This window comes from Takifugu flavidus, chromosome 4 (genome assembly GCF_003711565.1).
Source record: "Takifugu flavidus isolate HTHZ2018 chromosome 4, ASM371156v2, whole genome shotgun sequence".
NCBI lineage: Eukaryota > Metazoa > Chordata > Actinopteri > Tetraodontiformes > Tetraodontidae > Takifugu > Takifugu flavidus.
Genome location: NC_079523.1, coordinates 3,010,129 through 3,032,792, shown reverse-complemented (window position 1 = coordinate 3,032,792; position 22,664 = coordinate 3,010,129). Strand labels below are relative to the sequence as shown.

At 47.7% G+C, this 22,664-nt stretch overlaps 2 protein-coding genes and 1 long non-coding RNA gene across 6 annotated transcripts in view; 2 read left to right on the top strand and 1 right to left on the bottom strand.

The window, feature by feature from the left end:
* The first annotated feature begins 3,474 nt into the window (after nucleotides 1-3,474).
* On the top strand, nucleotides 3,475-4,422 carry LOC130524277 (uncharacterized). The gene is made up of 2 exons (XR_008950093.1): nucleotides 3,475-4,091; nucleotides 4,253-4,422. It is a non-coding gene; the product is annotated as an uncharacterized LOC130524277 (long non-coding RNA).
* A 3,676-nt stretch (nucleotides 4,423-8,098) lies between these two features.
* Nucleotides 8,099-11,874, bottom strand: fam72a (family with sequence similarity 72 member A). Of its 4 annotated transcripts, none has more exons than XM_057030264.1 (5): nucleotides 11,344-11,854; nucleotides 11,063-11,140; nucleotides 10,513-10,637; nucleotides 10,353-10,443; nucleotides 8,099-8,554 (listed from the first exon to the last, which is right to left on the bottom strand). In XM_057030264.1, the coding sequence occupies exons 1-5, from the start codon at nucleotides 11,493-11,495 to the stop codon at nucleotides 8,440-8,442; spliced, it is 561 nt and encodes a 186-aa protein (XP_056886244.1). In that variant the 5' UTR covers nucleotides 11,496-11,854; the 3' UTR covers nucleotides 8,099-8,439. The 4 variants fall into 4 exon arrangements, with proteins under 4 accessions (XP_056886244.1, XP_056886245.1, XP_056886247.1 ...); XM_057030265.1 differs by having other exon boundaries at nucleotides 8,099-8,531; nucleotides 11,344-11,851; XM_057030267.1 differs by having other exon boundaries at nucleotides 8,099-8,480; nucleotides 11,344-11,840.
* A 797-nt stretch (nucleotides 11,875-12,671) lies between these two features.
* The window catches only part of srgap2 (SLIT-ROBO Rho GTPase activating protein 2), a 35,446-nt gene continuing 25,453 nt past the window's right edge, over nucleotides 12,672-22,664 (top strand). Inside the window, 1 exon segment of the mRNA XM_057030239.1 lies at nucleotides 12,672-13,161. Coding sequence (XP_056886219.1) covers nucleotides 13,095-13,161 — 67 coding nt within the window. The 5' untranslated portion in view covers nucleotides 12,672-13,094.

The following is a 22,664-nucleotide window of genomic DNA, read 5'->3' as shown; positions in this document are numbered from 1 at the left end:
GCAATATGATACAGAAAAAATAGGTTTCTTTACACTAATGATATAGCGGAATGATCTAAAAGTGAATACTCTGAGTTATAATAATTAACTGACGTGTGATTACTGAACCTCGAGGGGCAGAGCCCATTCAGAGATGGATTTTCAAAAGAAAAGCGTAGAGTGAACCGGCTAATCACTTCTCTGGTTTGTCACTCAGGTGGCACTTTTTAAAAATCAAAAAGGAAAATGGGTATCGTGGGAGGAGGGAGCGACATTGAGACAGAGAGAGAGAGGGAGGCAGTTGGTCCCTGTGGCGTGCACATATCACGCCTGCACAAATTCTTTGACGGTCTTGAATACATTTCTACGGCAGGTCCATCTCACCTCAGGCTAGAACATTGCAGAACATTGTTATGTATGTGGAGATGCAGTTTTTAGGTGTAAAACAGTCGTAGATGAACGCTCATTCAGTGTTGGTGTGACGCACGGCGCGTTCTCATGCCAGGCCACTAGTGGGCAGTGTTTGTTGCTTCAACAGGTGTGTGCAGGAGAATTTCAGGAGGTTTTCCTTGTCTACACGCAAGTGAAGGCTGGGTCATTACACTCCCAACAGTACCACTGTTGCCATGTAAACATGGATCTTCTGTTTGTAGCTGATCAACTTTAGCATTAGCTTGTTCCTGTCTGCTCATGTGGTTTAAGGGGAACCTGTCAAAGAACCAGGTTTCATCTGCGCTAACCAGAAGTGACATCACATTTGTTAGTGCTCCGAGGGAACACCTCAAAGGTGACGCGCCACTTTTTGACACCGTCTAAGCCGGACCTTCTCGGGATTCTTGGCGGCGCCTCGCAAGCGGTGCTTCAGCCAAAGTGTTACTACTTTGTTCTTTTCTCAGACGCGTCTCCATAATGAGGAGCGTCAAGTCCCATCAAGCCCAGGGTGACAGGTCCACATTACAGATGCATACATCAGTGCACTCATTTCAATGTAATAACACCTGTCAGGCCTGATGAGGGGGGAGGGGGGACGGCTCTGTCTGGGAGCACACACACACACACACCCACACACACACACACACACAGGTGAGCGCAAAATGAAGTCATCAAGAGGCATCTATTGACCAGTAAACTAACAGATAAACACATCAGATCTGAAGCCTAAAGGTGTTTTTTGACCTATGACCTCTGACACTAGTCTTTAGTGGTGTCTTTCGACAACAATGCAGTTTTATTAAAAATAAATAAGAGCAGAGCGTCTGAACGCTCGCACCACCTTTGATCCAGATTGTGTTTGGCTTGGTCCGTTGTCCTGATGTTCTTGTAATAAACACCACGGATGCTTTAGCGGATCGGTCCGGACGAACCAGGAAGTGAACGTCACCCCCGAGCGTGTGCGGCGTTCCTCGGCGGGGCGGCCACATGCGCACGCTCACATGCGCACGCTCACGTCTGCCCCTGCGCGCTGGCGGCAGAAGCTGCAGAACAAGGCATTACCATAAATTCATTAAAGTGGCCGGGCAGCATTTATAAACACGTTGAGATGTTGTTTAGAATGTCTGACTGGATGGATTACACGTCTGCACGGGCGAGTGAGGGAAACACTCCCGATACACACACTGTTTACACTGGGGGGGTGGGGTGGGGGGGTTAATACATCGCTCCACGGGGTCCCTGAGTGGCATGTTTTACAGAGTGAAATAAACATCCAATAAAATAAACAGCAGTCGGCTGAGGTTCTGTCCCAGAACAGCAAGTCTTCATCTGCCAGGCACACACACACACACACACACACACACACACACACACACACACACACATCCACAGGTGTGTGTAGAGACACGGGACAGAAAATAACCTGAGAAATGTGAAATTCTTTTCATTTTCGTATTCCTCCACTGAGGGTGAAGGTAAAGGTGAGAACTTCTGTCTCTCCACTGGAGCAGTTTGAGCTGAAATTATTGATTATTGGTCGATCGGATATCCAATATTCCTCTGTGGTCTCCTAGAGACAGAGAGCTGGTGCGAACTTCAGACACGTCTTTCCGTTTCATTGGCTCCTGGATTAGAGACTCCAGGGAGCGTCTATAAAGTGCAGCGACAGCGAAAAAAAAGCCCAAACATATTCCAAAACCAGCGTGACCTTCGATGACCCCTGCAATTTTCCCATCAATCTGCCACTTTTATTCTTTAACATCCGCGCACGAGTGAAATAAAAAATCGGATCAAATTTAAGCATATGCTGAATAAATGGGAATATTTGGAAAGACCTGTAGCGATCAATACTGAACAGAAGCAGGCGCACCCGGCTGGGGGTGGGAGACGTCTTCATCTCTTCATCGGTTCTGACACTGAGATACATAAAGAGTTTCTACCGCTGCCTCTCCCTTTGAAGCACTGGTGTTTTGCCAGTGATTTTATTTAAATTAATGGTGCTTCTGGCCTTGACACTCACTGCCATAAAACAAGGGAGCGCAAATGTGGGCAGAGAGGAGTTGCAGGGGGGGGCGAGGGTGTTGATAGAGCACGGAGAAGAGAGAGAGGGAGATTTGGAGGACAAATTTACTGCTCTGTGGAGAAGCCTATGGGGGGAGGAAGAGGGGAGGAGGAAGAGGGGAGAGAAATCAGACAGGTTGGACTATGAGAGCACACACAGACGCACTCTGTTTAATGTCTCGCTGACATTTCTGGTCTCCATCTCCTCCCCGCTGACCTGCTCCTGCTGGAGGGACGTGCAGGAGGGAGAAGGAGAGGGATGGAGAGAGGGAGCCCAGGGAGGAGGAGGCGCTCCCGCTGTACTCCAACCAAGGTCACGAGCCCCAGACAAAGTCGAGGGTCAGGGTTCGCGGGAGGGCCAGCCAATCAGGACGGGCGAGGATCCAGTTCCACTCGGCGATGAGGCTTTTTTCATCCGTCTTCCCGCCCGACCGTCTTTTGTGTTTTCTCTTCCGACACCCGCAGGTTTCCATCCATCCGTGCCGTCTTTCATCCCGTGATTTGTGGCCTTGTTATGAAGTTATAAATGCGACGGGGGGAAAAAAAGAAGAAGAAGAAGTGAGCAGGAGTATCTGCGGGGCAGTTTAGAGGCTACCTAATAGTTCACTCCCTGAGTCCTTGAGTGGATTCCTTCTGGATTCCGTCACTCTATTAACCCGTGCAGGCTCCGTGCATGTGTGTGTGTGTGTGTGTGTGTGTGTGTGTGTGTGTGTGTGTGTTTGTGCATCATCGAGGTTTTCGTTCACTGTCACTGCTCCGTGTCTGGTGCTCATTTCATTGGACTAAACTAAACCATCTGTGTACGCACTGGCTGGAATGTTCGACACATATGTGCACACACACACACACGCACACACACACACACACACACAGATGCTGCTGCTGCTGCAGTTGCTGCCTCAACACCTCCCATCCGGTGACCCAAACCTAAATGCCGGTGTCCATATCAGCAGATGCTAGCTTCCAGGGGCTCCGCTGACCCCCGCGCATCAGCTCGACGGGCTGCTCGGATCTTCGCGCCACAGAAAGGGAGAAATCCGGCGTTTCAATGGGCCCCCGAAACATCCCCGATGACAAAATAACAAATAATAATCAGAGCTCGGGGTCTGTATAAACCTTTTACTGATGACAGAGCGTTTATCCGAGCGGTGTCTGGGGCCTGGAGGGCGCGGTGCAGCGTTGGCAGAGGCAGCGGCGTGCAGCTCCGGCCAGGCCCGGGAACGCTTCACTAACCTGATCAGCACCAAGACAAATAGAGGGGTGATTGCTTCCCCGTGGCACATCTGGCTTCTCTTAAAGCGTCGAGAGGGAAGGAGCAGGGTGGGCGTAGGCTGCGTGTGTGTGCTTTTAGAGGCTGACACTTTGCATAGGGTCTTTCAAACACGCCGCTGACTGGCCGGACAATTACAGCCAATCGGTGCTGTCGGCTTGGCTGCTCTCGCCTGTCAATAAAAACATTTTCGTTGGGAGCGCTCGGGCTTCTCTGGACCGCCGCCCAGGCCCAAACAAACGTCTGCCTCCGAGTTCCAAAACGGAAGCGGCACAATTCCAAACTGGTGGAATCAAAATCTCTGCAATTTTGCAGAGGAAACCGAGGGGCGAGCTTCATCCTGATGAAGGTGAGGAGGGAAACCAGTTGACCGTGGAGGCGTGTGCGGCTCTGTGTGTTCACAGGTGGCAACGCTTTCCCGTACAGGGCGGGTGGAGCCCCCTGAAAGTTATTCTGAGTGTTATGATAGATAACCTGCGGCAAATACCAACAATAAAACTGAACCAACAGGGACCACCTCGTCTTTACTGGGACAGACTGGACCTAAAGGAACCCTCAAGGCAGCACTGGGTCAGAGCTCCTCCGCCTGGTGGCGGAGAACGGAACTACAGGCAGTCTTGTGCCAGGCTGTAATAGATGAAACTCGTGTTTATTCTAATAAAGCTCTGTTTTTGTATCCATTCAGGATCTGCTGACTGGCTTTCTGCTTCTGCTTTCTGTCTCTCTCTTTCTGCTTCTATTCCTTTCAGCAGATAGTAAACAGCGCTGCTGACGGGACGGGAGCTGTCCAAACAGCAGGACAATAATTGTTTGTTGTCGCCAAGGATACACACCAACACACACGGACGCATCTGGCTTCTATTAACTGTATCCAAGCATCTTACACACTTATATCACTTTGTGTGTGTCTGTGAGAGAGAGAGAGAGAGAGAGAGAGAGAGAGAGAGAGAGAGAGAGAGAGAGAGAGAGAGAGAGAGAGAGAGAGAGAGAGAGAGAGAGAGAGAGAGAGTTTGCATATGCACACGCGTGTACATTGGCTAAGGAATGCCCTTTCCAGTTAGGGAGCAGGGGCCCACGCTAGGGGCTTTAGAGAGGGGCCCAGTGTGTGTGTGTGTGTGTGTGTGTGTGTGTGTGGTGTGGTGTGAGTGAGCCAGTGGGAGCTTAGCAAGGGGCCCTGTGTTTTGTTCTGTTCCACATCAATGGGACGTCAAGCCGGGTTTGGGCCTGACAGCACCCGGATTAAAGGTTTTCTACCAGACTCTCTGCCCCCTCCCCCAGCACACAAACACACACACACACACACACACCACACACACACACACACACACACACACACACAAACACATAGACACACACACCGTAATGAGAAAAAGGGCTTTAAAAAAGTGTGTGTGTGTGTGTGTGGTGTGTGTGTGTGTTGTGTGTGTGTGTGTGTGTGTGTGTGTGTGTGTGTGTGTGTGTGTTTGTGTGTGTGTGTGTGTGTGTGTGTGTGTGTGTGTCCCTGACAGAAAACATCATTTCTTTAGGTTGTTACAATAATCTCCACACGGTCTCCATCATCAGCTCCTTTATTTGCTTTAAGTCCCACAAAATCCCCATTAAAAATGCTAAAAAGCAGAATTCTAATCAAACAGATTTTAAAAAGCCACGCGAGTAACAACAAGCAGGAAAATATTTTGTTTCCTTTCACATCCAGGACTTCTCATCAAATCCAAAAGAAATTTTTGAAATACAGAAAAAAAAATTGAGGAATGAATCATGGAGAGAAAATAAGGGAACATAAGGGCCGAACTAACCCAAGGTCAAATTAAAAAGCCAGGACAATGAAAAGAAACACAGAGCCCGTGTGTGTGTGTGTGTGTGTGTGTGTGTGTGTGTGTGTGTGTGTGTGTGTGTGTGTGCCTGCCTTGAACCTTTTTATCCATGTTTGTTTTGTTGTTTTGAACATTAAATCTTTCACAATGTCTTCATGGAAAAATGGAGTTTAATCTCTGGTCCTGGTCCCGGTCCTGGTCCCGGTTCTGGTCCTGGTCCTGGTTCCGGCCCTGATGTAGCAGCTTGTATCTGTTCCGTTCAATTTTAGATCATTTTATGTGAGGATGAAAAGGCCCAGAGATCAGTTCATAGCTTGAATATTTGTCTGATTTAACAGGATATTAAGAGATCAAAGGTCATTCCTGGTTGAAAATGAAAAATGCTTCAATCAGATTAGGTTCTTTCTGGTTCTGGTCGAATCACAGGTTGAAACGGGTCAGCTTTAGTTTATTAACAGGTGTTTGAGTTTGGCCAGGGACCCAGCGAAGGTGCTAGTTTGAAGCCCAAACAGAAACACTTGGACTGAGCGTTTGGAGCCACCTGGAGCTCCACCAGGGCCTCTCAGGACTCTCAGAAGCTGCTCCTTTCCCCTCCCAGGTGGGTTTTGCAGATCCGGCCTGAACCGGACATTCAGCTGACAACAAACCCTGTTTGATGCTAGCTGCTGTCGGGCCCCCGCGGTCGGGGTGTTGGGGAAGACATCGGCGCCGGCCGCCTCGGCTCCCCCATGACTTAATTAGTGCTCTCTGATTCCCTGCATCAGTTTACTGCATCGGAACAACTTTTATCCTTATCTGTAATCAGCTCGCCCAGAAGACTTGAGCACAATAGAAGCCCGTTTGAAGTTTTCTGTCTTATGTGGAGCTCTCCAACAGGGGCCCAGCGCAGTTTGCCTCAGAGGAGAATGCGGGGCCGGGAGCGTGTGGAGAACCTGCGCCGCTGCGTGCGGTGAAGCACCTGATGTTCTGTTTTCCAGCCCAGAAGGCTCAGATGCCACCGCTTCCCACTAAGAGATTTCCCAAATAAGGTTGAAAAAGCGGCATCCTGTCCCGAAGGGCCCAACGTGAGCATGTTCATCATTTATCTGCGCTTTTCCCTCCTCGCCTGCAGAAGAAAAAGAGCCCAGTGATGAATACTTGAGGTGTCATTAATATGCATAATCAGGCAAAGCTGGACATTAGCCTCTCCTCTTAGCTCTATTATCAAGAGATGACCATGACAGACTGCACAGCTTTTATGAACCTCTTTATGTGTCTTATGAGATATTCTCATCTCTCTGGTGATCAAGGTGACCGCTAATTTCATGGCGATCCCCCTCATCAGCACCTGCAAGTAAAAAATAAATTAAAAAAAAAAACTCTTGTGATCTGACGGAAGTATTTAAATACGAAATTATTTATTCTCTGTTAAATGGACAGTTTGAATTTTAACAGACACGCTGTGTTTTAGGGCGAAATCAAGTGTACAATTGATGTGCGTGCGTGCGTGCATGCGTGCGTGTGGGTTAGCGTTCCTCCTTTGCCAAGATCGCGGCCATTACTGGTGCAATTGCGACATCTAGTGTTAAAATAAGGCAACAACGCCTTCGTCGCTTTGAATTTTCTAAATTATTTTTGCTATTTTTTTTAAATTAAACATTAAATATTTCATCTATGATAAGTAATAAATGTGTATTTTTTTGTTCTGGCGGTGAAGATCTAATTCTGGCAGCTGTCACCGAATCTGAACACGAATGTTGTGGCCATTTAGGGTCTTTTTTGACACTTTGTCTTTTTAGAAGTTGCATTCAATAGAAATATCTGGGGGGAAGAGATAAATATGCAGCATCTATTTAGAAGGGTGTGTGTGTGTGTGTGGGGGGGGGGGGTCCTAAAATAAACCTTTCATTATTCAAATATAGCAAAAGTTTGTTTAAAGGATTATAAAGAGTTACAGTCTGTCCTCGTCACACAGGCTGTTTTCTGGGTGGCGTCCCTCCATATTTCCAGCAGAGGGCGCCAGAGCGCCAAATTAGGTTTAAACCACGGAACGCCTTGAACTTTGACTACATTCATTTAATTATGTTTTTTTATGACGTAAGTACTGAATGGTTTGATACAATACACAAACCACAACAAAGGATCATTTAACTAATCTCCTGGCAGCCTGACAACCGATACTCCCTGTGTTTACTCTGACCGTTGTCCCTGAGAAACAGTTATATACTCACCCTCCCACCCCCACCCCCACCCCCCAGCATTACAGTAACACCTGTCATGTACACACAGTGGCTCCAGACAGGTGAACATTTAACCTGTCCGACTGGTTCAGAGCTACTCTGTGACGCCATTAGTGGAATTACTCCAAATGGAAAAAGCAGGTGACGGATGTCACACTTAAATCCTGACAACTATGTTGCCATAGTTCATTTATCCGATTAGAATCCTGAAGATGTGGAATGATTATAAAAGTAGATACAAAAAGGTTAAAAAAAAGCGAGGAAAATATGGATTTCTTCTCATCAACTGTCAAGATCATGTAAACAACACTGGCATTAATTAATGAGATTAATTATTTGAACTTTTATTTAGGGACGGTCCCAGGAGGGAGGTACCAGGTACCAGTACCAGGTACCAGGTTCTGGTGATCCGTCCTCCTGGCTGTTATCACTGGGAAGAGGGATGCTGAGGTCTGTGAAACAAGCCGAGTCTGGCCTCCGGTTCTGTTCCACTCCCATCGTTTCTCGCTCCTGGACCCGCTTCCGCTCTGATTCTGCGTCTCGTCCTGCAGACGCCGGCGCCGGCCCCATCGGGCGGGAGCATCCTCGCCAGCTCTGGAGATGATTCCAAATTTGGACAGATTCCTCCTGAACGGGCCAAACCACAACTATTTCTTCCTGACGCTCATTTCAGCGCGAGCGTGTCAGAGCAGCACCTCAGGACACCTGAGAGGGGGGCAACATGTTGAGGAAGGTGTGTGGTGGTGGGAGGAACCCCTGCAGATATAGAACCAGCACAGCTATAAAATAGACACAACACACGCGTGGTTTCAGGCTGATGCGTGATAAAGAGGTTAGAAACGACAAAGCACGTCGAAATAAAAGAAACACGCTGCAAATTCAAGATATTTTGGAAAAAAAAACAACTTTTTTTTTAATTTAACAAGCATACAAAAACAACAATCATCTGTTTAAACTACCAATACAGTTTCAGTGCAATTCCAAAATATACTTTATGTTCTCAGCAGGGCGTGTTAATCAAAGTTACCGACGTCAGAAAGCACTTCTGAAATCTTTGATTATCCTCTCCCAGCTCGTCCCGACCAGAGGAAGCGAGCGTGGTACCTCGGTGAGGTAAAAACCGTCCGCGTTCAGTCTTTCCCGTACAAAACGGCACAAGACAAATGAAATATTAAATACAGAAGGAATCATCATTCACTAGAGAACAACACAGCATGGACCAATTATCCTGTAAACAAAGCTTGTAAACAAAAACAATGACGGGCTGTTTTTGGACTGTGGGTTTTCACAAATGACCAGCAGATGCGTCGCCACTCGGGGCGCACGTGCGGCCGCCGGTTATCATGTGCAGGCGACACGAGTGGGCGGCGTGTCGCTTCTGTGAGAATCATAAATAACGACCCCCCCACCCCCCCCCCCCCCCACCGGGAAGCCTGATGCTGGAGGATTCAGGCTGCATCACTGAAGCGCTATAAAAAAGTGCGAGAGGGGGCACGTGGCTAAATAAATATCCGAGCAGCGACATCTAAAGTGAAAGAAACCCCGAAATCTGAGCCTAACAAGCGGAGAGCAACATCCAGTACCCAGCTCCCACGACTCAGAGGATCCAAAGGCCTGGTTCTAACCTGTCTGGAGGCGGAGCTCTATTGATATGGTCCATCATTCTTTGGGGAATATTTCCATTTTGCTGCGTATTGTCTTTCTCTGCTACAACATATGCTGCAAAAATAAAAAAAGACAGACCCAGGACATTAACATTAAGAACTCTCCATTATTGTGTCGGCGCTCCGCATGGACGGTGCTACAAAAAGGCACCTTTTCGTGTGCAGCTTCCTCTGGAATTAGCTAAACGTTGCAATTCCTCTCCAGGCCTCCAGGGAAGCGCGGCGTGATCGTCCGTTAGTCTGTTAGTACCAGATTCATCACAAACGCTGCATTTGACCATAAATGACTAATCAAACCCAGATCTCTGTGAAGCCCACATCACAAATGTCCTCTAAAATCAAAGCCAAAGACTTGTGGGTGCATATCATTCAGTATTTGTGCTATATCGATTATGGGGGCGCCGATAGGCGTTCACTGCAACCATTTAAGACATGAAAATGGGAGAATTTTCTTATAGCTGTACAGCAAACTTGAAGATAAATGATAGGCAAACTGTGATAAACTGATCAGGAAAGACAAGCATTCACCAGGTTTCACCCAAATCTCTCACACCAGGCTGCTCCAAACCTTCCAAATGCACTTGATGAGTTTTCAGTGCATTTCAGCCAAAATAAGTTCAAGAGTTCATTTCCACAAATGAAAACGGTGTCTGACCGCGTGCGTGTGTGTGTGTGTGCTTTTGACAGTGGATAAATAAAATCACAGGTAAAGGCATGATCACAGGTTAAAGGGCAACTCAATACCAAATTAAATGGGGCTACATTTAATTAAAGCTGCACTTTTCTGCCCTATTTGTTTCAGTATTCAACTACCCTTTGAGTCTTCTCTTCTTCTTGTGCATGATTTAAACCCTCTCTTCTACGTCTCCGACAGTGGCGTCCCAAGTCTCTCACAGTCTGTCCCCCTCTCTACCTGATACACTCCTCCTCTGAGGGGCTTTCTGACTCTTCGTTCTCGCTGTCCTCCAGCTCTGGAAGATCTCCCCATAGGAGCAAATTCAGACCTGCGGCGAGAAACCTGGCATGAGTATAAATACAGCTAACTGCTGGTGCACCCAGAGGCTCACACTGACCAGTGGAGTCCAGTCTGTTGAGAGTTGACACGGCGTCGCTGTTGAACATCCAGAAATGGCCGTTGTTGCAGGAGAGCAGGCAGGGCTTGCATGGGGCAACAACGTGATAGCCCACAACATTACCACTGGGACAGAGGGAGGAGGGAGACAGAATAAAGGAGAGATGTCTGTCAGCACTTTGCTACAGGCCCTTCTGAAAAGTGCTAAATCCACTAGTGGGCGTCTATTATCTGAGAGATGTTTGTTTTTGCCCTGTTTACAGCAACAACAAAAGGCCTGGAAAAACAAAAGGGCCCGATAAAACCACGGTGTAGCGTTAAAATCTGCCTCCTTTTAGAAAACAAATGAGCGGGATTTAATTTTAACTAGCTCTTAATTGCTAAGAGACCAACTGCAGAGGGACTTCCTGAATTACAATTAACATGATGGGTGTTTGCAGCTCTTCAGGTGATTACTGTTTGCTGAGCCACACAGCAGCAGGGGGTCTTTTTAAAAAAAATAATAATAATAAAAAAGAAATTTCTGCAGGCTATAGGAGACTTTGACATACCACTTGAGACATGCAATGTCCCTCAGTTTGCATTTGCAGCTTTCAGTGGAGTAGCAGCTGGCCACAAAGTCAACAGTTCTTGGAGGAGGTGCATGTAAAAAGAAGAAAATGTACAACTAAAACGCCCATTTGATACACAGTCACGTCATCGCCAACATCTCTGTCACGGATCCCTCTCAAATGGTAATTAGCCCTTTATGTGCACATCCGTTCTAACTGTAAACAATGAGGGTAAACGACAGCACACAATCGCTAGCATTGCTAACTGCTTTAGCACTTACCGATTTGGAGGTATATCAGTCGAAAAAAGCTCAACCTCGGTGTCTGCAAGCAGAACTGCTTTCATGCCTCTTGTGCAAAGCAGGCTGTCACAGTATATGCAGTTCACCTGGGTCACGCACTTGTTTTTGAAATTTGCGTTGGATGTAGACATTGTTAACCTGGCCACAATGGAGGCACTCTCGCTATTTCTACCCACAGCCAGCAAACACGCAGGAAATCCCACAATCGGATGCCGAAATAGCTTGCTATTTGTTTAATAGCAAAACCCGATGCAAAAATAAAAAATAAAACGTCTTTGTGCAGCCTCCGTTGTCCTTCTTAAACGTCAAAACAGAAGACGGCTAATGTTAGCTCGCTAAGTAAATGCACAGTCAATGAAAACGCGTACGGTCAAACTATCTCAATTTTTTTTAAAAATGCGTCATACCAATAAATCGCCGTAAAAACAGACGCGTTTTACGCGGCTGGCTGAGCATCTATGCAGGTGAAGATAACGGCTAAAACCAAAAGCTGTCCGCTTTGTTTACAACTTCCTGGTATCTAATGACATTTCCTGAAACTATCTTTAAAAGACCCTTCGGCTGATTCTGATTGGGCGAACCTGACAGCGGCACGTCCCCATTGGACGGATTGATCTTCGAGTCTGGATTCTATTGGCTGGAAGCACGAACAGGAACGCCCACATTCAAAAACTCGAAGAGGGATTAGCCGAATCGCGCGTCACTCAACTCTTATTCCACCAATCGGGGTGTGAGAAGGAGAAAAAGGGTGGCGTTGGGGGGTTTGTTCTGAAGAGCAAATAAATAAATAAGTAAAAACTGTTGATGCGTTGACCTGGGAGTTGGGGGTCGTCTTGTTCAGAACTCAAATTACACACTGTATATCTAAAAATATGCGTTTCCCTTGTGTCGCTGCCGTTAGCTTTAGCTTAACTACAACTGCAGCAAAACGATAGCATAAAGTTAGCGTGTACTTTAGTTTAGACAGCTAAATTAGCTGCGGATTATACTTTACTTTATTACTTTACTATTTTTATTTCGCCATAAAACACACTTTAAAACAGGCTTTACATGACCAACCAAATATTTTAGCCACTTTTCCGCATGTACCGACTAATAACGTGCGTGCATGCCGGCATCCCGAGCTGATATCACGGTTGGAAGTTGACGCGGTTTTAACCTCGTGGGAGTTTTGGAGTTTCTGCACGCACACGCATGCTATCCACGCGTTCGTCCGTGCCCATCTTGCGCTGTGAGGCTGAGGAGCCAGTCCCACATCTCTTGGTTCCTCCTCTCTCTCACTTCAGGGGGGACGAGGAGTGCAGTTGGTGCAGTTTGGACAGGCGGGCGGCCAGAAGCGAGGCCAGGACCCACTCCGGACAAGCATGAACGACCTGATCTGAGCGCCAACTTCCGAGCCATTGTGTTCCTTCACCCCCCCAAGAGTGGAATGAAATGCGCGCTCTCTGGAAGTTGTTTGCACCATAACCGGTTTTGAAGAGGCGCGGCGGCGGATGGAAACGGAGCAAAAGCAGCGGCAGCAGCGCCAAACTCACAATGCGCCTGGACTGAACACGAACACGAGCACCGCGGAGACAATACGAGCCGAGGAGCCGCACTCACTTTCCCCGGAGCCGTCGCCCTTCGCTTCGAATCCCGTCTCGGCGCGTCGTTCGCAAGATCCCCGGCTGATTTATTGATTAGTTGGGACAAAATTGACTTCGCCACCGGTTTGATCTCCACGCTCAGCCATGACGTCTCCGGCAAAATTCCGAAAGGACAAGGAGATTGTGGCCGAATATGATACTCAAGTGAAAGGTAATACCTTCGTTTATTAAATAAAGCAAATAAACATCAACGCGTAACTCGAGGTGAAGGAATGCGCCTTGAAAACTGTTGGAACTGCAGCGAGCCTCCGAGTTGCCATGCTTGTCTGTCTCCCCTCACCTCAGGCGTAAAGGGGACGCTCGCCTTTGTGCTCACCCATCATTTACGGGGCTTGATTGACATTTGCGGACGCGGCAGATCGATAATACGATCAATCAACCGTCATTCAGAAGCAAGACGTCATGGCCAGAGTGGTTTCCAGCCGCTGGCAGCAGTAGCGCAGCGCCTGGATGTCCAACAAAGGCAAAAAAAAAAAAAAAAGGCAATTCCCCCCCCCAAAAAAAACCCTGCTGAGATATCAGAGCTTCTGTGCAGATGTGGCCCCTCTGGAGCATTTGGAGAAGAGCTTAATTGAGTTTCATGTGCGTGTGCGTTTTATTGTGTGCTGCTCGGAGGGGTTGGGGTTTCGACTCGGAGCAGGGCGTTTTCTCTCCCTCGCTGTCTCCGGCGAGACTCTGCTGGTGTGCAGCCTCGTCGTGCCGCAGGAGCGTGCGTGTGCGCCGCGGCCTGCGCGAAGATTACCGTCCGCGACGGGTGATCAATTTGTGCAGAGGCTTGTCTATTGATTGTAGCCCCTCGGTGTCGCAGTCGTTGGCGATCAAGGACGTGACAGGGCAGTTTGGAGTGGCTGGAGGGGGACGCTCAGACTTTAACCGTTTCCATGCTGAAGTGCGCGTCTGTCGCCAGGCAGGAAAACTGTCCAGCTTCCACGGTGTAGACCCCAGGCTGGGGAGGAAGGGGGGATGCACAGGTGGCAGGAAGGAGAGGGGATGTGGAAAATGAGGAGAGCAGGATGTTACGCTGCTGCGGCGCCAGATCAACTGGAAAACCACCTTTCTCATCCAGTCAGGTCTCTTCAGATTACGACTGATCCCTTTTCCAGTATCGTCCTTCGGAACAGTCTTCCTTGACTTTGTAGGACATTACTGACAGCAGTTGTTATCTTAATTGCTCTGTTGGTAAACCAGGGGGGGGTGGTGCCAGTATTCCCAGTTAACAGGAAAGCAACAAGTCAGTTGTCATTATGAATCATTGCAAGGTTTAGAACCACTGGTGCCACAGAAATTTCCTGACACATGGACCGTTCCAAATGCCGTCCCTGGATCCTCTCGGTTGCCATAGCGTTGTCACTGTTTCCTTCCTTTGTGCAAAAGCGCAACCACGGAGCCCTGAAATACACCTGAAGCCAAGCATTGCTAGATAAATAGATCATTTATCTTTCATTAGAACTGCCCGTATGGACAGAAATCCGTCCCATTGCTGGTATAGGTGGCCTCAAATGGATAAAGGAGTGTTCAGATGGGTGTCGGGTAATTCCGCTGTTTGACACTTCTTCTTAACCTGCTAATCTGCTAACTCCTTTAGCTGTCGACACAGTCCCATTAGTGGCGGCTGTCTGTTGGGTTTTCAGCCTGTTGACTAAACCTTTGTCCGTCGACCGCCTGGATCGATTCGTCCCGTCAGTTACTTCATTACTGCCGGGACGACCGGCCTTTTGTTGCCCCATCCACACTCCCGCTTCCCTTCCTGGGCTGGAAGAAAGCTGAACTTCTTCAGCTCCGCGTGTGTCATGTGACGTCGACGTGGCATCCCCAGCAGTCCTCTGCGTCTGGGAAATGCACGCGGCCTGTCATTAACCTGTAGCCACTGCTCATGATTGTCTGACTGAGGGTACGAAGTGGCCGTACGCAAGACACTTGAACGTCGCGTCTCTGTCTCCCTGCGTTTGCTAACCTCTGTCCAGCGAGCTCACTGAACGCCGCAGATCCTTCTGCCCCTCGTGATTGACAGCTGCACAGCGGAAGCTGAAACCGTGGCTGCTGTTCCCAGATGCTAGCTGCACGCAGTAGATGCAAGTGTCCCATCATCCGTCTCAGTTTCCAGTCCCTGAAGCGCATGTGAAAATGATTATCCCCACTACCACCAGCATGAGATGATTAATACCTTCAGCCCACGAGCTGAAAAATATTGCTTTTATTCTCTCTTGCAGACAGAGTGCTTGCTAATTTGAGGATAGTTCTCATATTCCTCGTGAGGAGGGTGTTTGTTTCAGTGACAGCAGAAGAAAGAGGAAATAAAACAGGAATATGGAACGTATCGTTCAAGTTAAAGCAGGTTTAGGTTTTATTTGGGGAAGTCGACGGCTACCACGGTCTTCTGATAACAAGTCAGCAAGCTCCCCATATTATTTCAAAGGGAGGGTTATTGTAAATCAGGCGGTGGGAAAGATTCAGAAAATTAGGGCGTGCTGCTAAGAGCGCGGCAGATGTTTCATTTTACAAGTACATTTTGGCTAAGAGGTTAAACATCTGTCAGTGTTTTACACATCTGGGAGTGTCAATAAGGAGCTGCCTTTCAAATACCTGCTGCAACCAAGAGAAATATATGGATTCTTCTTCATTACTCAGAAAAGCTGCAAACCTCAATGCATATTCTCATCCTGTGATTAAAAGTTTATTGATTTCTTTTGCCTGAATAAGGCGGTTTCTCTACACACTCGAATTCATGTCTGCGTAGGTTACTGGGCTGCCTATTCACAAGGTCGCCAAGGTCAAATGTATGTCTAAATGGATGATTTTCATTGGCACACACACAATAGGAAAAAGTGGTGACACAGCAGATGTTTGTCTGCAGCCAGGGTCACTGATCTCTCTGTGTGGGGGTTCACGCCTGCTCTGTCCCCTACGTTTATTCTCTGTATTTGATCAAGAGAGGCTCAGATATTGCCGAGGGGTCGGCTGACCGATTCACCAACCCTCTTCCTTCTTTATTAATGTGGAAGAAACAGAAAAGAAAGTAATGAAAAAGCAGCTGAATTTTATATTGAAAGGCTGCGGTTGCCTTCACTGGCTACTTGTGGTTGAGAGGACCATGAAAACCACTTGGTGAATCAATTAGTCGCATTTTTGTGTTGAATCCTTTAAACAACACGCTGCCAATCACAGCCAGATTGTACTGACAGAGTTCAGCGGTCCAGTTAGGAACCACACGTCATTCGCAGCTCTTTTTTTTGCACTGGTTTGCCTTGAAATCTGCACGTCGCGTGTCTCTATGTTCTGCTGAAATCTGTAAATGCTAGCACGGGGCGCTAAATAAAAATGAAAACGCTCAAAAACATCAATGGGGAAGGATGTGTGATAAATGATAGCTTCAGTCAGATCTGCGTGCGTGTGTGTGTGTGTCACTTCCTTCTACGATTGTAGCTTCGAGACAAACAACATGACACACACTTTATCACTGCAGTCAGCACTCTTACTTCTGGGAATAAAAAGGAACTTGGATATAAAGTTTTTGTAGTTATCGAGCATTTTAACCCTTTTTTTTCTAAACTCGTATGTCAGAATGAAATAGGCAAAAAGGAAAAACTGCCCTTTAAACAAGCTCTTGTTGTAGACGCAGGCCGAAGCCATGAGCAAAGCATGCAGGCAGGTATTTCACAGCTTTTGCCATGGTGGAGGATAAAATAGTCCACCCACGGCCGAATACCTCCTCCTAGCTACATTTTAGATCTGTGCCATGAAAAAATGGTTCAAGAATTGTCCCGCCGAGGCGACTAAACGTTGCGTGACTGGCTGTTACACCGCTTCATCCATTTTCGAGGACCTGACCCTTACAGGAGCCGCATAAATGAGGAACCGGCTGAAGTGCTGACAGATGCAGTCGTAGGGAAACTGGACGCTGCGAGGAACCAAAAACCACCATGGACCCAGAGCATGTGGGCTCCTCAACTAGCCTCTGCTGCCTGCCTGTGAAGGAGGCCCCTGAGATGGAGGATACGGATGCAGGTCGGCCCCCGTACTGGCCCTTCAGCACTGGCCCTTCAGCACTGAGGCATACCGGCTTTTTTGACTCGGGAGATGTTCATTTGCGTCCTTTTGCTGGATTCAATGGCACCGTCTAATTGCACTCATTATCATTCCTTCTATAAGCATGCTCGGTGATCGTGTCAGAAGATGAAGAATTCAAAATCCAACAAGAACTGACAAGGCAAGCCAAACTTGACGCGGCGTCCCGTCTGCCAACACTTATTAATCACACGTTTGAGAGGTCAGCATATTGCATTTCAATACGCATTAGAACAGAGCTGAGAGGGGGGAAATTCCAGATTTTCCGGGGTGTAATAGCATTAATATGGGCTGATAATCTCTGAAAATGTGCCAACCTCTTCAATAATTCCAGCTGGTAAGTGCTCTATATTTCAGTAATTTAATAAAAAATGTTCCCGGTAAAGAGCAGGAATACGGTTAAACAAGTGAACCCTGAATCTCTCGGCAGCTTTGAGATGAGCTCGTTCTAGAGCATTTTATTGGGAGAGGTGTTGGAATTGGAAACCAAGTAGCAGCGACGTTTTCAGCCCAACCTACAACTTATCAGCTGTACTTATCAGCACCAGTTTAAACCCATGACTACCGGAGGGACTGGTTCTGACTGAGGTAACGAGTTCACCTCCGTGGCGCTCAAGGCCGGCGCCAACTTGTCAGGATATATTTGTCAGTCGTGAGGAAATGACACGCAAAGTTCATCAGAACCCGGACGGCAGGTTTAAGATGATGAGTTCAGCTCTGCGGTCATGAAGCCACCACATGCACTCAACCAGGACGTGTGTGTGAGAAGGTCTCTATATAGAGCGCCCAGCACGGCTGAGACAAAGCCCCCTCATATCCTTTGTAAAATAATCAATAGAAGAACAGGCATCCAGCTGTAAATAAATAAAGAAGAGGCCGAATGAGGAGAAGAAGAAGAAGGGAAAAAAGCCGAGGGGGTAAAGGTCGGATCCTGCTCCCAAGGGGAGGCCTGAGGAAACAGGTTGTGTTTGAACAGCCTTCTCGTATCCAGGCGGTAAAAGGAGTAAAGTACGTCCAGGGAAAGGGAAAGAGCCTGCTCAGGAGGAGGGGAGGGTGGGACAACAGTTGCGATTGGGAGTGTTTTGAGCATAAAACGGGGAATAAAACCCACTTCTGCTGATCCGTGCAGCCACCCGGTTCAGCACGTGCATGTTGTGGGAAACGTGCGCTCGTTTTTGTGTATTTTCTGCTCTCCATCCCCTTGTCTCCCTTTACCTCTCCTTCCCCCTCCATCAGCAGCTTTCCTCGGCACGTAGGCACCATCGGTTGCCAGGGTTACTAAATTGCCCCCATTTTTCTAGGGTTGTGAGGAGCACGAGGAAAATGAGAAAGAATAATGTAGATTTGCCTCCCCGGTAGGACGGAGCTAATCACGGTCCCACCGTACGTGCACACGCGGCATGGTGTCGGCACACGGAACCGTCACGCCTCATTCTTCGGGTTTTTTTTCCATTCTTTTATTTTCTTTCCTACCTCCCGTTTACCGTTGGCTCTCTTCAGTCTCAGTTTCCTTTTGTTCCTTTCTTTTCCACAGAATCACCACTGCTGTCTCCTTATCTTCTCAGGTTGTTGGGCACTTTGTTCTGTGCCCTCCCCAAAAAGCAGTTTGGGTCGTCATCCGTGTGTTTAGGCTGGATATTTCTGGAGGCGTTGGCTAACATTTTGAACGTATATCGGCTTTAAATGGGTTGATTAGTCTTGGCCGGTGTCAAATAGAGTAATTCAGCGCAGTGGCAGGTTTCTTCATGTGTGTTGGAACCTGGAAGTGGGCATTTGCCACCGACTGACACGCTCCACTCGGGTTCATGCCTCCGTTAATGCTCTTTTAATGAAGCCATTCATCACATTGTCTCAGCTGAATCAGCTCTTTCTTGCTACCCCCCCTCCCGGTTGCTACGTGGATGCTCTGGTTCTATTTTTGGTATTTTGCTGCATTAAAGCCAGCTGGTGTCGATACGTCCCCCCCAAAAAAGTTCTTTTTAATGCATTTCAGATTGTTTATTGGAAGGATGTAATGTCCAGGCTGAAGGCGAGACACAGTGTCCGGCGAAAATGGCGAAGTCACTCTCGGGTAGGAAGCCTGAAAGCTAACCAGGAACATCCTCTTCTCCCTGATGCTGAAATTGGAGAATCAAGCTTTGTTTCCCTGTCCCAGGCCCCTCGGTTCACACTCAAACCAGATGCAACGTTCACCTAAACAGGTCACGGGCTGCATGTTGGAGTTGGGCTGTATTTTTCTGCTACTTGGTTTGGTTTCACCGCTACGTCTGCAGTTGAATGCAAAGATGAACGTTTCTTTTATCCACGTCAGCCAACTCGTGACGGAGGCCCCTGCTGTTCAAACACGGACGCGGGCATGTGCACGTGCGTGTGCAGGAGCAGACTCGCAGGGAAAACAAAGAAATGTCACGCGTTAGCTGACAGTGGCAGAATGAAAAAACTGCTTTGGTGGTTGATCTGAGCTGGTTTTAAATGTCCCCCATAAGGAATCACCTGACCCGACGGGACTGTTGCCACACCAGAGCGACTCTCCTGACCACCCGGTGAAATGCTTGATGGGTAATTTACCTACAATGAATCGTACGTCACGCCGTTTCTTACCAAACACTCAGTCAGTTTTTTGGGATAATTTGAATTGTACAAGCGTGGACATGCACGCTGGACAGCCACGTCGAACAGAAACCTGCTGAAACTCATGAGCCGGTATCCTTTGAACTAATAAGTGTGTTTATCTTTGGATTACTGTGTGCACGTGTGACTTGCACAGTATGCACTGGTGTGCATGAACCCACCCTGACGATGTTATTTGCGTCCTGCAGCCTGTTCTGTTGGGAGGCCGCGACACCAACCCCGGACTTGATATTTATCTTTCTGATTTTTTTTTTTAGGCACCGTCCCTTGTTCTGTCTCACCGAGCGTAGCTGGGGGGCAACGATGTGCGTGCAAAACATGCGGCTATTTTCTTCTGTCATGCATATTAACAGCGTCCCCAGGCCGTGGAATGCACTCTGTCAAAGTCTCCCAACCCGTCGTGTACAAACACAACCTGCGCCGAGCGTTTGCGCCCATTGTTGCGCTTCCGCTCTTTTAGCTAAACGGCCGTTGAATGAGCTTGTTAATACTTGACTCTCGTCTGGCCGATCAAATTTGAAGTGGTGATTCATAACCAGCCGCGCACGCTTCCAACTTCTACGCCGCTCTGTTGACTCGCCCGTCATCCAGATGGTGAGATTGAGTCCGTGTTTGATCAGCGAAGTTATTGCGTCCCAGTAACTTTATACATTCGCTTTACACTTGCAATTATGGGCTATGACATCATTTCAGTTGCTCGGATCGTGCGAGTCAACCTGCGATGGGTTACAGCGGGGCACAAAACTGCACTGTCATGTAGTGCAGACCCCCTGCTGAGACCTGGGCATGCTCACAGAGGAGCGTGTGCTGTGGGATAGCCCTCTCAGCTCACTGCCCCCTGCACCCTTCACCCATCCCAACATTCCAATTTAGTGGAAATGGGAACATCCTTGTCCTTCCACATGCACAAACACACTCCCATTCCTCTTGTGCAGTGGCCCATATTTCAGGGCTGTGTGAGGCCGATGGGCGCTCTCCAAACAGATTACATCGAGTGTTGGAGACGCTGTCGTCTCGTTGGGATCTGTGCTGAGCTGGATGCTGTCTGAGACCAGTGTGGGGTTTTTTTTTCCTACTTTTCTTGGAAACGATCAGAGGTGGGCCTCTGGTGCCGGCCGGAGGGATGGTGAAGTCAACAAAGAGGAGAGTATAGACAAGGGTGGTGCCTTTTCACACAAAGACCATCTCAGCAACCCCTGCATGGCGTAGCTGCTGGACATGAGCGTGCACTGGTGCCCCATCACGCTTTCTTTTCCAGATCTCTCCTCTCTCACCCTCTTTCCATGTGTGACTGCTCTCTGTGTGATGGTTGCACAGTCTGTTAAAGGTTACTGTCCCCGACACATGCACATTCACACAGGCATTCTTTCTGTGTGAAAGGCTGCACTGGGAGACAAAGGGCCGAGTGGCTGAGTGTGAGTGGGGCTCTTGTCATGTGCTTATGGTATTCCCTCTCAGGAATGTGCACGGGAGTGCTTCCCAGTCTGCTTGTGTGAATTCCCAACGTTGGACTCCTCCTGGAGCACATATTGCAATGTTTTAGGAACCGCATTCATTTTTACGGTGGTTATGCGTGATAATCTGTCCAAATTACAAACTTGTTGCTTTGACTCGGTCATAATTTTGCATAACGACGGCTATTATCAATATAAAGGATAGAATAGGGGTCATATTATAGGGTCATATTCCTACAGGGTGGAAAATAGCTACGAATCACCACATACGGGGATTTAAAATAAATCCACATGACTGTTTTTTATATAACTCAATCAATCAATCAATCCTTATTTATATAGCGTCTGTTACAGTCAAAACTGTCTCTAGGCGCTTTCCAGAATCCCAGGGCCTGACCCCCAACAAGCAACAGTGGCAAGGAAAAACTTCCCTATAACAGGAAGAAACCTTGAGCAGGACCAGGCTCATGTAGGAAATACATTCATTATAACAAACTGCTATATAGGAGTTGAGTGTCTCAGCGGGGTCGGAGGTCAGTAGGTCAGCATACAGCTATGAAGGTGGCAATAATGCACATAATCTCAAGAATATTAAATTTGCTGCTTTTAAGGTAACGCCTATTAACGGGCCTTAAGATAGCAATTCATCTAAAACTATTCTGGAGGGACCAAAAGGGGAAAATGTTTTAGAATAATTTCCAGTACGTTAGAGCAGCTATTGTATTTCTACAGAGATTTCAACGTCGCACACATTGTTTTTCGTTTCCTTTGTCAGTGATAATGGCCAGGAAGGCTTACAGTACACGTGAGTCAGGTCCCTGCCTGTAACCCTCTCCATTGTGGTGTTCTGGTACCAGACAATGAAGAGCGCTGTCCTCCAGCTGGAATCACCCTCATAGCTCACATTCTGCATGGTCCATATGAACACAGCTTGGCTTTTACAGCCTCGGCTCAGAAGCCATTTTGCATTTGTGAATTATTTTGTTGTCTTTGGTGTAACACAGAGACGGGGTCTTATTTTGAAAGGGGGGGGGGGGTCTGTCAGAGAAGAAGGGAACATCTGGGAGCAGAACAGCAGGAGTCTCCCAGATCAAACAAGGTTCCTCTGTGAAAAGAAATAGAAAATCCCTGCCAGGAAAAGGGATCCACAGATTCAAAGAGAGATTTTTTTTTTCTTGATCAAACCAGTGAAAACCATTGAAGAATAAATACCACTCCTGATTTGTCTAAATATGCCTGATGATCTATTTCCCTGTGTAAATGGAAGCTGCAGAAGAAGCGACATGTCCTCCTCAAGTCTCTGAGCTCTCTCACAGCTACTGCGAACTGCCTCAGAGGTGTATCTCAGCTCTGGCTTTTTATAGATGTTTATTATGCAAAGATTCTTTCTAGTTTCACACTTCGGTGTCCTGAAGCAGCATCAATAATTCAGCAACATTGCAGAACTTGCTGCTGTACACAATGGTTCTCTCTCTCTGTAGATTCCTCCATATTTATCTGTCGT

Coding starts and splice junctions, on each gene's coding strand:
- fam72a (XM_057030264.1), bottom strand. CDS start 11,495: ATGTCTACATCCAACGCAAATTTCAAAAACAAGTGCGTGACCCAGGTG. Junction 10,638..11,062: donor GACATTGCATGTCTCAAGTG/GTATGTCAAAGT, acceptor CCTCTGTCCCAG/TGGTAATGTTGTGGGCTATC. Junction 8,555..10,352: donor TCAGAGGAGGAGTGTATCAG/GTAGAGAGGGGG, acceptor TCTATTTTATAG/CTGTGCTGGTTCTATATCTG.